This window comes from Erpetoichthys calabaricus, chromosome 1 (assembly GCF_900747795.2).
Source record: "Erpetoichthys calabaricus chromosome 1, fErpCal1.3, whole genome shotgun sequence".
Classification (NCBI taxonomy): Eukaryota; Metazoa; Chordata; class Cladistia; order Polypteriformes; family Polypteridae; genus Erpetoichthys; species Erpetoichthys calabaricus.
In genome coordinates, this window is record NC_041394.2 from 326,351,609 (window position 1) to 326,368,453 (window position 16,845).

Below are 16,845 nucleotides of genomic sequence, written 5' to 3' on the forward strand. Positions count from 1 at the left end.
CGCATTTGTAACGTTGGCCTACTTTCCTGTTTAATTTTCAGCCCTTCTGTCTTCAAAACTCATAGAACAGCAGTATTCTAAGTTCATGTCCATAGTGTTTATATTTTCTTTCCTGAAAGTGCCTACTGAATTGCCCTGCCACACAAAACCCCAAACTACAAAATCTACAGTTTTATAATTACAAACAGCAGCAAAATGGTAACCCTACTTGAAGAAACACTCAGTATGAATCCAGAGCTGTGCAATGAATAACTTGCATTAACAGTGTGACAGCAGATGACCCTATACCAGCGTGTGACCCGACAAAGGCAGACACAGGAGGCACTTATAAAAGCACAAATGTTCTTTATTTATTCTTCGCTCATGTGGAACGTCTTCCCTGTTCCCACGAGCACACAACACAGTCCCCAAAGCACAAAACACACCACAATTTTTTTCCTCTTCTCTCTATCTGCACCACTCCTCTCTGGCAAGCTTCGTCCACTACCACCCGACTCTGGCTCCCGGAATATTGTGTGATGGTCTCTTATATAGGTCACCTGGAAGTGATCCAGGTGCTCGTTGACCTACTTCCGGCAGCACTTTCTGGGTGTGGCGGAAGAATCGCCCATACGGGCTCAGGTATAGCCCCCGCCCCCGGATCCCAACAGGGCTGTAACAAACTCCAATTCCCATGAAGCCTTGAGGGAGTCCAAGGTTCCGTTGCCATCTAGCGTTCGGGGGAGGTGATGCTCTGTCCACATTTGCTCCCTCGGTCCTTCCAAGGCAGAGGCGTCCCGGCCAGGCAAGGGCACTGGCTATCCATAACAACAGTCAATTAGCATGAACTAATGTCTTTAAGGAAGTGTTTAAAATGACATGTAGGAAGGCTTGCTGACCAATGAATGCTCACAATTTTGTCGTGTTACCAAAACTGTCAATGATTTTACTATGAAAGTTGGTTGTCTCAGTGCTTTAATGGGTATATCTGTTTATAGCTGGTATGCAAGCTGAAGCTTCACTTCTGTGTGCTGGGTATATCTCTGGTGGTGCTTTTGTAAAAGAAGTGTCCCACTATAGTGCAACTCCTGCTAAATACCACACTTTATTACCATATGAGATTATATGAGATTAAGGCCATTCACCATGTCAATGTGGGCTTGTTTGTGCAAGTTTTATACACAATTTACATAACATTTCTATTATTATTAAGTTATTAAGCAGTTCGCATACGTTTGCAACCTGAGATTTTTCTTCTTTTTTTGCATATAACAAAGACATATGCTTTGCATTTGCCATTCCTACAGATTGCACATCACAAACATTAACAGTGCTATCTTTTTTTCGTGTCTGCCGTTTCTATAGGAGGGTGACAATGAGTTAAATTCCAATGGAAGTTTTTCAAACGTTGACAAGCAATAAGCAAAAGGTATCACTGAAAACCACAGAAAACAAAACAGCAAAAAAAAAAAAACAGTACGAGGAAAGTTCGAAGAAAGAATTTTTTTTACAATGTTTCTGTTTGGGGATCGTTGTGCAAACGTGCACATCTGAGCTGCGACCACAGATCTAACTGCTCTGTAGATGATTCATTCAGGCATTTCAAGGTCACTTCGTTGTAATGAAAGCATCTGCTGAATGTACTTCGTAGTAACGCGATTTCTATAGACTCGTGTCATATGGGGAAACTGTCGGGACCATAACAATACTTTGTTGTAATACTCTCTCACCTCGGTCTCTCTCCTCTCTCTGTGCCGCTGAAAAGCCCCGCCCGCCAAGCGTTCTGAAAAGTCTGAGTGAGTCTCCGTTGCCAGCAGTTCTCTCGCGGCCCGGCTGTCAGACAGCTGCGGCCCGGTAGTGGGTCGCGGACCGGTGGTTGGGAACCCCTGCATTAGAGGATCAGCTCAAGTTGGACGGTTGGGAGACAAAGTCAGAGAGGCGAGATTGTGTTGGTGTGGACATGTGCAGAGGAGAGATGCTGAGTATATTGGGAGAAGGATGATAAGGATGGAGCTGCCAGGTAAGAGGAAAAGAGGAAGTCCTAAGAGGAGGTTTATGGATGTGGTGAGAGAGGACATGCAGGTGATGGGTGTGACAGAACAAGATGCAGAGGACAGAAAGATATGGAAGAAGATGATCCACTGTGGCAACCCCTAATGGGAGCAGCCGAAAGAAGAAGAAGACTGATTGTGAAACTGGTTGGAATGAAAATCTTTAGCTACCATGGGTCCTCCAGTACTAAACTTGAGAACCACTGCTGCAATTTTTTTAAGATGCATTGAGACTACAGCTGGGCACAGTGCTAAAATGTCACTTATAGACTTGTTTCAAAGGCACTCAAGTATGCTAGACAAAGGAGCAGGGTTCAGCTAGTTAGCAACCTGTCTGTGAAATATAATTGTGTGTTGCCTTTGTAACATTAAAATGTATTCAGTTACAGTTGGTATAGTTCTAATGTATTCCTGTTTTATTTTTTAGAGAGAAGCTTCTACCCTTCACATTAAAGATGTCACATAATACACTTTGTAGTTGCCTATAGGTCTGGGACAGAGCTGTGGATATTTAAAGGGATTTTCCAAGTGAGTTGGAAGCGATAAGGCTATCCCACTGAAAATGGTCTCACTCAGAGATGATACCATGGAGCAAAGGGTGGCTTGCATCAAGAAAGAGGACTGTGAGTGTGATCCCATCCAGCTGCCATCAGGGGTTCACTCCGTGAAGGTGATGGACTGTCCAGAGGTGATGTGTGCGTTTAAAGAGGAGGAATCTGGCAAGAGTTTCATTCAAATGAAAACAGAGGATTCAGAGAGCATTTCAGGTGGTTTTGATGGGCAGAACTATGAAACCTTAAACAGTTTCAAAGAAGAAGTGTCTTCAGAAAGTGAGATTAATTTACAAGTGTGTCCATCATCATTAAATGAGAAGACTTACTTAGAATACAATGAAGGCATACAGTGGTTTTCTCGAGGTCATTCTGGCACACGGTTTCCTGAGTCTGAACTTGCTGAAGAGATATATTATAGTCGGGAAATGGAAGAAAAGTCATGTCCAACACAGCATGAGACAAGTAAGTGATGCAGTTTTAAAAATGACCATAGTTTGAAACTCCTGAGGGTTAGTCGAGAGTAAAAACTTTGTGCATGATATAAGACTGGTCAAAATATATTTTCACTTGAGTATAGTTTTCTTCTTGGCATCATTTCTTGTAAAACAAAATGAAATGATTGCAGTTTCTAAATTTTACTCCTATTTTATTTGCAAGATACATTGGCTTTTTGAAGCTGAAATATTTGTCTCAGATATTTCACTATATCCTTTATCTTTGTTGTTTTTTCTTTTTGTGACCATTTTTTAATTTGAATTCAGAAAGATAAGAGAACAATTAAAGATTGTTGTTGTAGATTTTCATAGAGACACCTGAAAGAGAATGTACATGCCAGCACTCCATCCCAGAGCCATATATCGAGGGTTAAATAAAATTTGAATTTATAACAAACTAGCTATCCCCGCATAGTAGTGAAACAGGACAAACTTTAAAAATCAATAAACAAAAAGGTATCGCTAGCTAAGCAGAGGCAAGTTACGCTCCAAAACACAGGGGTAGACCGACTCCCTACTCCTGACGTCACTCTTTCCTTTCCCCTCAGCCCGCAGCCTCTGTCTCGGATTAGCGCAAATATATCGCTCCTGCAAGCGAATTATGATTCTTAGTGTGACGAGAGAAGTCACAAAATCAACCAGAATGTTCAAGCAAATTATAGAAAAAAAACCTGATCTAAATCCGTGAAGTAGTTCTCTCATTAGCTAGCTAAACGGAGGTAAGGAATGCCCCAAGGCTGGAGCTGGAGCGTGAGTGAGGAGGGCCCCTTTTTTGTTCTAGACTTAATAAATAGCACCTGGGGAGACAAGAGTTTTTTTTATCAGTGGCCAGGACTGGGGGAGGAGGAGGAATGGAGGGTTTAAACACAAGGAGGTCAGATGCAGGACATACGAGGGCGGGACCCAAAAATAAATGAGAATTATTTTCTGGGGTGTTAGTTCTGACGTTTGCCGCTAGGTGCGTGTACTAGACTGCCCTCTGCATCATTTGGCCAAGCGGTGTCCTTGAAGTGCTCAAGCGATTGCGTGATGCAGTGCAGAGAAAACGATTCAAATTGTAGCAATCAGGCGAGTGACTTCTGCATCACAACAATGCTCCCACCCACACAGCATTGAGTGTGCAGCAGTTTCTCACGAAAAACAATATGACAATGGTTTCCCCCGCCACTCACTGGACCTTGCACCCTGTGATTTTTTCTTATTTCCAAGAATGAAGAAGGACTTAAAGAAAAGCATTTTCAGGATGTAGAGGAGGTCAAGAAGCAAATGATGGAGGCACTTAGGCCTATCACTTTGCAAGAGTTTCAAAACAGTTTTGAACAAGGGTATTGTGACTCAGGGAGAGTATTTTGAGGGTGATTATATTTTGGAAATGTTCTGAGAAATATATGTTTTTTTTTTTAAACAAAGATTCTCGTTATTTTTGGGTCCCCCCTGATATGCCCATAGGTACAATTCAAAATGTTTTCCCTGATCTGGCTAGGATTAAGATGGAGTATTTAATAGCCTTAATAGTCTTTTACCACTTGATTTAAAAAAGAGCTGATGGATGATCTGACCTGACTCCAAAGGGAGGAAGGTGGGAGAAGAGGAAGCATTGAAGTAACAAAATTTACATGAGGAATATTATTCATTTTAATGATTGCCAAATGGGTCTGAAAGGAGAGAAAGAGAGAGACCGTATTCCAGGAGAATATTGACTGTTTAACTTCATTGAACAAGGTGTGGAAATTTGACAGTACAGTGTCAGTAATGGAAGGTGTAATGGTGATTCCTAGATATTGGTAAGAGTTAACAGCAGCAATAAGGGAAGGAAAAGTGAGATTGACAAGCATGGTTTATAGGGAGGAGTACAGGTTTGCCCCAGTTAATTTTATATCCCAATAAGAATTTGCATGTGCGAAATAATGTTAATATGAGCAGTATGTCAGAAGGATCATTTCCTAGTAACAGAAGAATGTCATCAGCATATAACGATACCTTATGGACTGTATTATAGACCACGATTGGGGAAAAGGTGTACAATTAATGGAGGGTGACAGCCAAAGGCTACAGAGAGATCATAAAAAGGAGCTGAGATAATGGACAACCCTGCCTAGCACTCCTAAACACCTGAATGGGACATGACAGATCTGAATTCATTAAAACTGAAGTCATAGAACACGCATATAGCAATTTAATCATGTTAATAAATATAGTATTTGACTCATAACTCTCTAATAAATACAGTAATTCCGATCCATCCTATCAAAAGCCTATTCTGCGCTGAGTGAAAAGAGCGGTCCTGGGGCTGAGAGCAAGGGAGCCACAGTTTAAATGTGCAACAGCCAGCTCGTGTTGTCAACTGCATAGTGAGAAGCCATGAAGCCAGTCTGGTCAGAGTGAATCAGTTTTGGAATTATGTATTTGAGCCAGAGAGCTAAAACATCCATATTACTAACCGAGAATGGTAAACCGGATGGCATGGACACAGGTACACGGCAATGGGACCATGAGACGTATTGCGCAGACGCGTACAGCGCACGTCTCATACACCGCAAGCGAAGTCGTATCCACCGCGCACGAAGGAGTGACGGCCCAAAAACGAAAGAGCTCAACTGACGTGAATGAGAAATGAAGCAACACCATGTGCCCATAGCTAACGACTACCGACACGGCCACACAAAAAAGAGGATTCTGCGCTGCAGCCCAGATTTAAACGGAAGAGGCTACGGAGGCCCCACAGGTCCACAAAGATAGTACGGAAGGCGCGGGAAAGTACGAAAGGCAAAGGCGCCTACACAGTATAGTGAAACCCGACATAGTACGGAAGGCGCAAGCGTCACTGTCACATTGTGAGTGTCACTACTGCGGAGTGAAGGCACAGGTGTCACTGCCATATTGTGAGTGGCACTACTGCGGAGTGAAGTTAGGAATAATGTGCTGCTTGGGATTGTACAAACCGCTGAACGCTTTACACCAAATTCAAACACTATACAGCTCAACGATACAAACACAAGCCCACCTGGATAAGATCAATGTACGCAGGCGCCTACAACGCGCGTCTGAGACTGCGGAAGCAAAGCAGGCACGGGTTCAAAACGAACGCGGAAGCAAAGCAGGCACGGGTTCAAAACGAATGAGCTCAACTGACGGATATACAAACACGAGCCCGCCTGGATAAAATCAATGAACGCAGGCGCCTACAACGCGCGTCTGAAACGCCGCGGGCAAAGCGGGCACGGCTCCAAAACGAACGAGCTCGACTAATGTATTTCGGGATACCCAACGCCGGGGGTAGGCGAGCGAAGCGAGCAGGGGGCAGAGCCCCCTTGTTAGCTAATAACTTGCTGTCTGAATTCATTAGTGACAATGGACGATAGCTGGGACACAATGTGAAGAGGAATGATATAAGAGTTTATATTGGGGTGTAGATTGGAGGAGGAGAGAGCTGTATTGATCATTTGAAACAAAAAGCTTCATACTTGTGGCCAAATTGTGGAACATACTTCTGGTTGTTTACTGTCTGGACCAGGGGCTTTGTTTTCTGCAAATGAGTTTAAGGTGATTTTCATTTCTTCATTTGCGATTGGGGCCTCCTTTGTGTGAGTTTTGACACATCAATAGATTTGAAAAAAGGATCCAACGCGTTTGACGATGGGAGGTCACCAGAAGTGAAAAGTTCAGAGTAAAAGTCAAAGAAAGTCTTATTAATAAATTTCCAAGGGATGATTTGTAAGTTTACCTGGTTTCAACTTGACTTGGGAAATAAAGGCCAGTGAGACACATCTGCATAACCTGAGTGCTAATAGATAGATAGATAGATAGATAGATAGATAGATAGATAGATAGATAGATAGATAGATAGATAGATAGATAGATACTTTATTAATCCCAAGGGGAAATTCACATACTCCAGCAGCAGCATACTAATACAAAAAAAAATATTAAATTAAAGAGTAATAAAAATATAGGTAAAAACAGACAATAACTTTGAATAATGTTAACGTTTACCCCCCCGGGTGGAATTGAAGAGTCGAATAGGTTGGGGGAGGAACGATCTCCTCAGTCTGTCAGTGGAGCAGGACGGTGACAGCAGTCTGTCGCTGAAGCTGCTCTTCTGTCTGGAGATGACACTGTTTAGTGGATGCAGTGGATTCTCCATAATTGATAGGAGCCTGCTGAGCGCCCGTCGCTCTGCCACGGATGTCAAACTGTCCAGCTCCATGCCTACAATAGAGCCTGCCTTCCTCACCAGTTTGTCCAGATGTGAGGCGTCCTTCTTCTTTATGCTGCCTCCCAGCACACCACTGTGTAGAAGAGGGCACTCACCACAACTGTCTGATAGAACATCTGCAGCATCTTATTGCAGATGTTGAAGGACACCAGTCTTCTAAGGAAGTATAGCCGGCTCTGTCCTCTCTTGCACAGAGAATCAGTATTGACAGTCCAGTCCAATTTATCATCCAGCTGTACTCCCAGGTATTTATAGGTCTGTACCCTCTGCACACGGTCACCTCTGATGAACACGGGGTCCAGGAGGGTCCTGGGCCTCCTAAAATCCACCACCAGCTCCTTGGTTTTACTGGTGTTCAGGTGTAGGTGGTTTGAGTCGCACCATTTAACAAAGTCCTTGATGAGGTTCCTATACTCCTCCTCCTGCCCACTCCTGATGCAGCCCACGATAGCAGTGTTGTCAGCGAATTTTTGCACGTGGCAGGACTCTGAGTTGTATTGGAAGTCCGATGTATATAGGCTGAACAGGACCGGAGAAAGTACAGTCCCCACAATATCAGACCTGCAGTTCCCAAGACGCACATACTGAGGTCTGTTAGTAAGATAGTCCACAACCTATGTCACCAGGTATGAATTTACTCCCATCTCTATCAGCTTGTACCTGAGGAGCAGAGGTTGGATGGTGTTGAAGGTGCTAGAGAAGTCTAGAAACATAATTCTTACAGCACCACTGCCTCTGTCCTAGTGGAAGAGTGATCGGTGTAGCATATAGATGATGGCACCCTCCGCTCCCAACTTCTCCTGGTATGTGAACTGCAGGGGGTCGAGGGCGTGGCGTAGCTGTGGCCTCAGGTGGTGAAGCAGCAGCTGCTCCATGGTCTTCATCACGTGATGTCAGAGCGACAGGCCGGAAGTCGTTCAGCTCATTAGGACGTGATACCTTTGGGACTGGGGTGAAACAAGATATTTTCCAAAGCCTCGGGACTCTCCCCTGTTCCAGGCTCAGGTTGAAGATGCGCTGTAGAGGACCCCCCCAGCTCCGATGCATGGCCTTCAGCAGTCGTGGCGATACTCCATCTGGACCCGCTGCTTTGCTGGCACGAAGTCTCCTCAGCTCTTTGCTCACCTGTGCTGCTGTAATTGTGGGGGGGGTGTCACTTGTAATCCATGGCTTGTTGTTAGCATAGCAGCGTACAGTTCTTACTGGAACTACAATGTCCATACAGAAGTTGATGTAGTCAGTAGTGCTGTCAACAACCTCCTCAATGTTCTCACTATGTCATCCCTGCAGGATATCTCAGTCCGTAGTTCCAAAGCAGTCCCTCAGAGCCTGCAGTGCTTCAGGGGACCACTTCCTGAATGAACGTGTGGTTGTAGGTAGCTCCCTCTCTCTTGGTTTGTAGTGAGGCTGAAGCAGAACCAGGTTATGATCTGCTTTCCCAAGCGCAGGCAGCAGGGTTGCGCTGTATGCGTCTTTAACATTTGCCTACAGTAGGTCAATAGTCCTATTTCCCCGGGTGTTACAGTCCACATACTGGGAGAAGGCAGGTAATGTTTTGTCCAGCATCACATGGTTAAAGTCTCCAGCGATTAGCACAAGTGCCTCAGGGTGCTGCGTTTGTAACTTAGCAACAGTAGAATGGATGACGTCACTCGCTGACTCCACATCTGCCCGAGGAGGGATGTACACAATGACAGTAATGACGTGTTCAAACTCTCTGGGCAAGTAATAGGGACGCAAACTTATGGCCAACAGTTCGATGTCCCTGCAGCAAGTGAAGATTTTGACGTGTACATGTCCAGAGTTACACCACTTTGTATTGACATAGAGAGCAAGTCCTCCTCCTTTGTGCTTCCCGCAGGTACTTGCGTCTCTGTCCGCTCTAACTGTGCTAAACCCGGGTAGCTCCACGTTAGCATCTGGGATGTTAGTTGTTAGTGTGGACGAAAAAGGCACACTGAAAAGCAGACAGATAATAGTTTCTAAATTCTCCTGTTTATTAATTTGGAGTCACAGTAAGTAGAGATTCAAAAGAGTATAACTTATTGCCGCAAAGCTGAATTGAACCCTGATCAAAAGCCAGGAGGGGTTTTTTATACTTCAGCATCTCATGATTAATAAGACAGAAAGAACATCCTTATCAAAACAGTAAAGTTAAACAATATGTCTGTTGAGCTAAGCATTATCTGTGTTTTGGAAGCTAAGCACAGGAGAGACGCCTTTGCATAAACTACATGTACTTTCTGCAGCCTTGTGACCTTGTCCCTGAAACATTCACTCTGAGAAAGGGAAAACAAGAAACAGCTTAGATTTTATTCATGTGGACACTATTTCTCCTGAACCCTGGAATAACATATTTTGTTAGTTCATAAGCCAAAGCATCTCTCACTGGCAAGTTACAAAATAGTTATTATAAAAATTCTAATTTACTAAACACACAAAATACATGGTGCTGAGGAGAACATTCTTCTTCTGCATTAGCCACGTTTCGCAAAACTGCCGCTCATACACAAACGAGGCGAGCACGTCAACACAACAACACCTAGGAGAGAGACGCCCAGAGTAGTTCAAAATTCCCCATCGTAATGACGCGATACATTTTAAAGGTCTCACATGCCATCTTCTGTGCTGTGTTTTTTTTTTTTTTTGCACCTTTGCAGCAGCATTAGAATGTATTTGAGCAGTAGAGAAAAAAATTAGGGAGACTGAAGAAAAAAAAGGTCTATTTCATGATTAAAGTGGAAAACTCGACTTTAATCTCATACTTTTTTTTGTCATTAAAGTAGACCGTTGTAAACGTCATCTTAAAGCTGTTAATCGCTACATGTTTTTGGGACTTCCTTCTGCACTGATAGCAGCGGCAGGCAGCAACTGCCACACAGAACACATTAAATTTATGATATTTCAGCTCTCTGCACATTTAGAATCCTTAGATTTATACTTAATGTCAAGTTCATAATAAAATGTGTTAAAGCATGTATGTTACATTTTACAGATTAATCGTTAAGTTCTTTTAAATTATTAATATTGTCAATAATTACACATGAGGGGGCGGCACAGTGGCGAAGTGGTAGCGCTCCTTGATGTTCCCTGCCTGGAGTTTGCATGTTTTCCTGGTGGCTTTCCACAGTGTGCTCTGGTTTCCTTTCAAGGACATACAGGTTTGGGGATTTAGTGATGTTAAAGTGATGCTAGTGTGTGTGTGTGTGTACTTGTATTCACCTTACGATGAGCTGATGCCCCATCCAGGGATTGTTTCTGTCTCGTGCCCGATGTTTGCTGGATTGGGTGTGTCCCTAGATTGATGGATGTAATCATTAAACATCAATCCTTTTCAGACCCCAGGACAACCTGGGTATGACATTAATCTGCATCCAGCCCTGCATGTAGGCCCCCCAACCTGCAGGGAAAATCCTGGGGGTTGGCGGCAGAATTGGCACTCCAGCCACCATAAAAAACCTCACATTGGTTCCATTCCATCTGAACTAGTGTGGTGCTGAGGTGTCACCTGTTGCATGGCTGCAGTCAGGTCCTAATCTGGGATCCTGAGTTGGTTTGTCATGTAGTGGGTGTGGCGATCTGCTGTATCAGCACGTGTTCCTAACCTCTCTCCTCTTTTCAGAGATACTGTGGCAAGGTGCCCTGGGAATTTAGTGGATGTTTCTAGCAATTCAAAACACAATGAAGCCGAATGTTGTTTTCTCACCGTGATGATATCTCGTAATGCCACTTGGTGGAATTCTCCAGATTTACATAAAGTGCGCACGCAAGTATCAACAGAACACTGCCTGCGTAGAAGTAACATCTGTAGGCGCATGCATCATGTGAAGTATAAACCCGGCCTTAGGGTCATGCCTTGGATGGCAAACACAATTTGTAAAAATAAGGCATCTGTTGGCTCTGACCTCCAGTGAGGCCAGCAGTGTGAATGTGCAAGAAGTAGATGAGGCAGGAGAGAGAGTGTGCAGCTGTGTAGAAGGAACCATAGAACATCAGTTCAGTAGCAATCTGAGCCACAGAATAAACGGTGCTCACCCCCTGGTCCTTGTGATACGTACAGTGGAACCTCAGTTCACAACCATAATTAGTTCCAAAACTCTGGTCGTAACCCGATTTGGTCGTGAACCGAAGCAATTTCCCCCATAGGATTGTATAAATACAATTAATCCGTTCCAGACCGTACGAACTGTATGTAAATATATATTTTTTAAGTTTTTAAGCACAAATATGGTTAATTACACCATAGAATGCACAGCGTAATAGTAAACTAAATGTAAAAACATTGAATAACACTGAGAAAACCTTGAACAACAGAGGAAACTAACACTGCAAGAGTTCGCGCTATAGCACTACGAACCCCTCGCTGAAAACACTTTAATGAGTTTTAAGCACAGGGAAAAAAATTAACATTTGAAAAATCCGTAATTTAATAAACCACCAAGAAAAGTAACATTGCAACAATGCACGCTACGAACCGATCGCTGTAAACAGAAGTGAAAACAAAAACAATCCCTGTGCATTCTTTAACTGCCTTCTCTGCCTTATGCGTCCAGCCCCCTGTCTCTTGCTCGCATGTGTGTGTGTGTCTCTCTCTTGTGCGCCTGTGTGTGTGTGTGTCCCTCTCGCTCGCGCGTGTGTGTGTGTCCCTCTCGCTCGCGCGTGTGTGTGTGTCTCTCTTGCGCGCCTGTGTGTGTGTCTCTCTGATGCGCCTGTGTGTGTGTTCCTCTCGCACGCCTGTGTGTGTGTCTCTCTCGCGCGCCTGAGTGTGTGTGTCTCTCTCGCGTGCCTCTGTGTGTGTGTGTGTGTGTGTGTGTGTGTGTGTGTGTGTGTGTGTGTGTGTGTCTCTCTCTCTCTCTCTCTTTCTCTCTCTCTTGTGTGTTGTGCTCTCTCTCGCTCTCTCTCTCTCTCTCTTGCTCACTGCACAGGGAATGCACAGGGAGAGACTGAACACGTGCGGAAATCATCGACGCGCACAAACCGAAAGGGAAACTGGCTTGTTCGTATACCGAGTGTGTGGTCGTGAACAGATGCAAAAGTTTGGCGAACTTTTTGGTCGTAAACCGATTTGTACGTGTTCAGAGACGTTTGTGAACCGAGGTTCCTCTGTATCTATATGCCCCTCATGGTACATCAAACCCTCCATAACAAGGAGATGGAAGTCCTGAAATACAGTGACTTCATTAACTGAGGTGCTACTGTATTCCCTCAACCATAAGCAGTTCATAAGACATTTCTGGGGTGGGTTGAGTCCATCATAAAGATGCTCAACTTAAATTAATTTTTCTTACACTTGTTTCCTTTGTGGCCTGATAGCAAGATTCACTGCAAAAGATATTGTTGATCAGTTATATCCTGAAGAGGACTTTCCAGAGGAGTTAGAAAGCTGTGAGGAAGAAGAGTCTGAGGAGGAGGAGGACCACGTGGAGCCATCAAGTGAGCAGCACTCATCAGATGACAATGAAGAAGAAGAGGAGGAAAATGAAGGAATGACTGAGATCTTTATGTCCTGGAATGGTGAAATGGGCTGGTCTCCAGCACCTTATGCACGTGAGGGTGCAGGCGGGTGGGCTGTTGAAGACGTCCAGCGGAGGACTCCCGGGCCAACTAGATTAGCAGTGGCCAATACAGTCAACCTTTTGTCAGCCTTCCTGCTTTTTTTTCCAGCTTCCATTGAAAGAATTGTCATTGAGATGAGCAATCTAGAGGGGATCCGGCGGTATGGCGAGCGATGGAAGAAAATTGATGAGTCTGAGCTACGTGCTTATCTTGGTCTTCTGGTGCTGGCTGGGGTGTACAGATCACAAGGTGAGGCTGCCTCCAGGCTGTGGCATCCGGAAACGGGAAGGCCAGTGTTCTGTGCAACTATGCCCCTCAAGAGGTTCTGTGCCCTGTCGGCAATTCTACAGTTTGATAACCGGGAGTCAAGAGCTGCACGGCGGGCTACGGACAAGCTGGCAGCCTTCAGGGAGGTCTGGGACAGATGGGCCAAGAAGCTGCCGCTGATGTACCACCCTGGGCCTGATGTCACACTGGATGAGCGGCTTCTTGCATTCAGAGGTAACTTCTATTTTAGCTCTTTCTTTATTTAATGTAAGACTCTTTCAGTGTAGTAAATAAAAACTTAAGTGTAATTCTGTTTTTTTGCTCTAAAGTCTGAACCATTCTTAATTTCAATGTATAGTTAATTTTAAAAATAAAGTGCAAGTTTTCATCCGCTTAGAAGTTTTCTGATTGTTTTCTTATAGAACGTTGAATCACATTGAATTTAATTTGGCTTTTTAAATACTGATCGATGAGAAAAAAGACTCTTTAATGTCAAAGTGAACATTGATTTCTTGAAAGTGGTCTTCATTAATTAGAAATGTAAAACACAATATATACTGCTCAAAAAATGAAAGGAACCCTTTCTAAAAAGAGTACAGCATCAAGTCAGTGAAACTTTTGGGCTATTGATCTGGTCAGTTAGGTAGCAGAGGGGCTTGTTCATCAGTTTCAGCTGCTTTGGTGCACTAGAGGGGCAACAATGAGATGACCCCCAAAACAGGAATGAATGGCTTAACAGGTGGAGCCCACTGACATTTTTCCCTCCTCATTTGTTTTGTCACTCGTTTTGCATTTGGCTACGGTCAGTGTCTCTACTGGTAGCATGACGTGACACCTGGACCCTACAGAGGTTGCACAGGTAGTCCAACTTCTTCAGGATGGCAGGCACATCAATACGTGCCATTGCCAGAAGGTTTGCTGTGTCTCCCAGCACAGTCTCAAGGGCATGGAGGAGATTCCAGGAGACAGGCAGTTACTCTAGGAGAGCCGGACAGGGCCCCTCGTAGAAGGTCCTTAACCCATCAGCAGGACTGACCAGTATCTACTCTTTTGGGCAAGGAGGAACAGGATGAGCACTGACAGAGCCTACAAAATAACCTCCAGCAGGCCGGCCACTGGTGTGAATGTCTCCGACCAAACAATCAGAAACAGACTTCATGAGGGTGGCCTGAGGGCCCGACATCCTCTAGTGGGCCCTGTGCTCACTGCCTGGCACCATGGAGCTCGATTAGCATTTGCCATAGAATACCAGAATGGGCAGGTCCACCACTGGCGTCCTGTGCTTTTCACAGATGAGAGCAGGTTCACCCTGAGCACATGTGACAGACGTGAAAGGGTTTTGAGAAGCAGTGAAGAATGTTATGCTGCTTGTAACATCGTTCAGCATGACCAGTTTGGTGGTGGGTCAGTGATGGTCTGGGGAGGCATGTCCATGGAGGGACGCACAGACCTCTACAGGCTAGACAACGGCACCTTGACTGCCATTAGGTATCGGGATGAAATCCTTGGACCGATTGTCAGAATTTATGCTGGTGCAGTGGGTCCTGGGTTTCTCCTGGTGCACAACAATGCTGGCCTCATATGGTGAGAGGATGAAAGAATTGATACCATTGATTGGCCCCCGTGCTCAATTGCCTGACCTCAATCCAATAGAACACCTCTGGGTGTCACATTGTGTTTCGCTCTATCAGACGCCGCCAGGTTGCACTTCAGACTTTCCAGGAGCTCAGTGATGCCCAGGCCCAGATCCCCCAGAACACCATCTGTCGACACTATGGCAACGTCAGGCATGTATACAAGCACATGGGGGCCATACAAACTACTGAGTACGATTTGGAGTCGCTGCAATGAAGTTTCGGCAAAATGGACAAGCCTGCCACATCATTTTTTCACTTTGATTTTCAGGGTGTCTTTGAATTCAGCCCCCAGTAGGTTGATCATTTTCATTTCCATCAAACGTTCCTAACATATTACCCAGTCCATATCAGTAGAGTTATCCAGCAGGATTTTTTTTTCTCTTTGAGATCTGATGTGTTTTCAAAGTGTTTTTTGAGCAATTTGTGATTCAATGTTGTATAACAAAAAATGGGAAACTTCCAAGGGGTTGAATACTACTTTAGGCACTGTATATCTTCACATCTATGTAGAAAATAGATAATTAGCTGCGAACCGAATATCATTTACTCTTCCTGTTTGCTACAGGTCGCTGCCCTTTTCGCCAATACATGCCAAATAAGCCAGGCAAATGTGGAATTAAATTGTGGGTGGTCTGTGATGCACAATCCAGTTATGCCTGGGACATACAAGTGTGTACTGGAAGAGCAGAAGGAAAAGCAGCAGCCTCCGAGAAAAAACAAAGCCAGCGCATCATCCTTGATATGACACGGGGTCTTGGGGGTCATAATGTCACCTGTGACAATGTCTTTGTCTCATGTGAGCTTGGCCAGGAGCTCCTAAAAAAGCAGATCACTTTAGTTGGCACCATGCAACGAAACAAGCAGGAACTGCCTGCTGCTTTAACCCTAACCAGACACAGAAAGGTTTTCTCTTCCGTGTTTGCTTTTACTCCCACCACCACTCTGGTTTCTTACATTCCAAAAAAAAAGACAAATGTCGTACTGTTGAGCACCTTTCACAAAGATGCCCAAGTGAGTGACCGGGTAGACAAAAAGCCGGTGATGATCCTTGACTACAACAGAAACAAAGGTGGGGTGGACAATCTGGACAAAGTCACGGCTATGTACAGTTGCCAGAGGAAAACTGCACGCTGGCCCCTCGCCCTATTCTTCAAAATTATTGACATATCCACGTTCAATGCTTTTGTAATTTGGAGTGAACTCAACCCTAGCTGGAAGCCAAGCAAAAGGAACTGGAGGAGGCTCTTTTTGGAGGAGCTCGGTAAAGAACTGGTGACGCCTTTCATGCAGAGGCGGCGGTGTCTTCCCCACACTCACCTATCGGCATCCCTTGTAAGGGCCGCACAGAATTCAGAGTCGGGCACTTGTGATGTCCCACAGGAACCCAGAGCAAGGAGCAGAAAGAGGAGGAGATGCAATTTCTGTCCCAGTAAGAGTGACACTAAAACGGGCAGAACTTGTTGCCAATGTAAAAGATACATTTGCCAAAGCCATACATTGGAAATTCGTAGCTATTGCTTTGCTTGTAGAGAGTACTGCTGTAGATAGACGGATGCAATACAACTGATGTGTGGTTTTGCCCTAATGTTTGAATTGTCTTTGCCCCTTTTTTCAATGTGTGTTTTGTACAATGTTTGAAATGTGGCTTTACACTTCAGCAACAGGCTTTGCTGTGTTACATGCATTAAATGTTTTAGATGGTTATGTGCTCATTGCATATGCTGTGAATTGTTTGTTGGTTGCTGCGTGTCCATTTCAAATTCAGGTTATTACTTAATGGTTTTCTCTTATTGTGCTAAATTTACAAAATTATTCTTGATGGCTATGTGCTTATGAACATTTCAGCAAATCATTCATAGTTTCTATGTGCACATTTAAACATTTGTTAATTCCTCATGGTTTCCATGTGCTGGTCTTTTGCTTCATCAGGCCGTGATCTTCAGCTCTCTCTGGATCGGTTTGCAGCCGAGTGTGAAGCGGCTGGGATGAGAATCAGCACCTCCAAATCCGAGACCATGGTCCTCAGCCGGAAAAGGGTGGAGTGCCCTCTCAGGGTTGGTAGCGAGATCCTGCCCCAAGTGGAGGAGTTTA

The 16,845-nt window shown here is 44.5% G+C and overlaps 1 protein-coding gene across 1 annotated transcript; it reads left to right on the forward strand.

The window, feature by feature from the left end:
• The first annotated feature begins 2,462 nt into the window (after positions 1-2,462).
• On the forward strand, positions 2,463-16,396 carry LOC114663142 (piggyBac transposable element-derived protein 4-like). The gene is made up of 3 exons (XM_028816927.2): positions 2,463-3,046; positions 12,608-13,351; positions 15,320-16,396. The coding sequence occupies exons 1-3, from the start codon at positions 2,593-2,595 to the stop codon at positions 16,300-16,302; spliced, it is 2,181 nt and encodes a 726-aa protein (XP_028672760.1). The 5' UTR covers positions 2,463-2,592; the 3' UTR covers positions 16,303-16,396.
• The last annotated feature ends 449 nt before the right edge of the window (positions 16,397-16,845 follow it).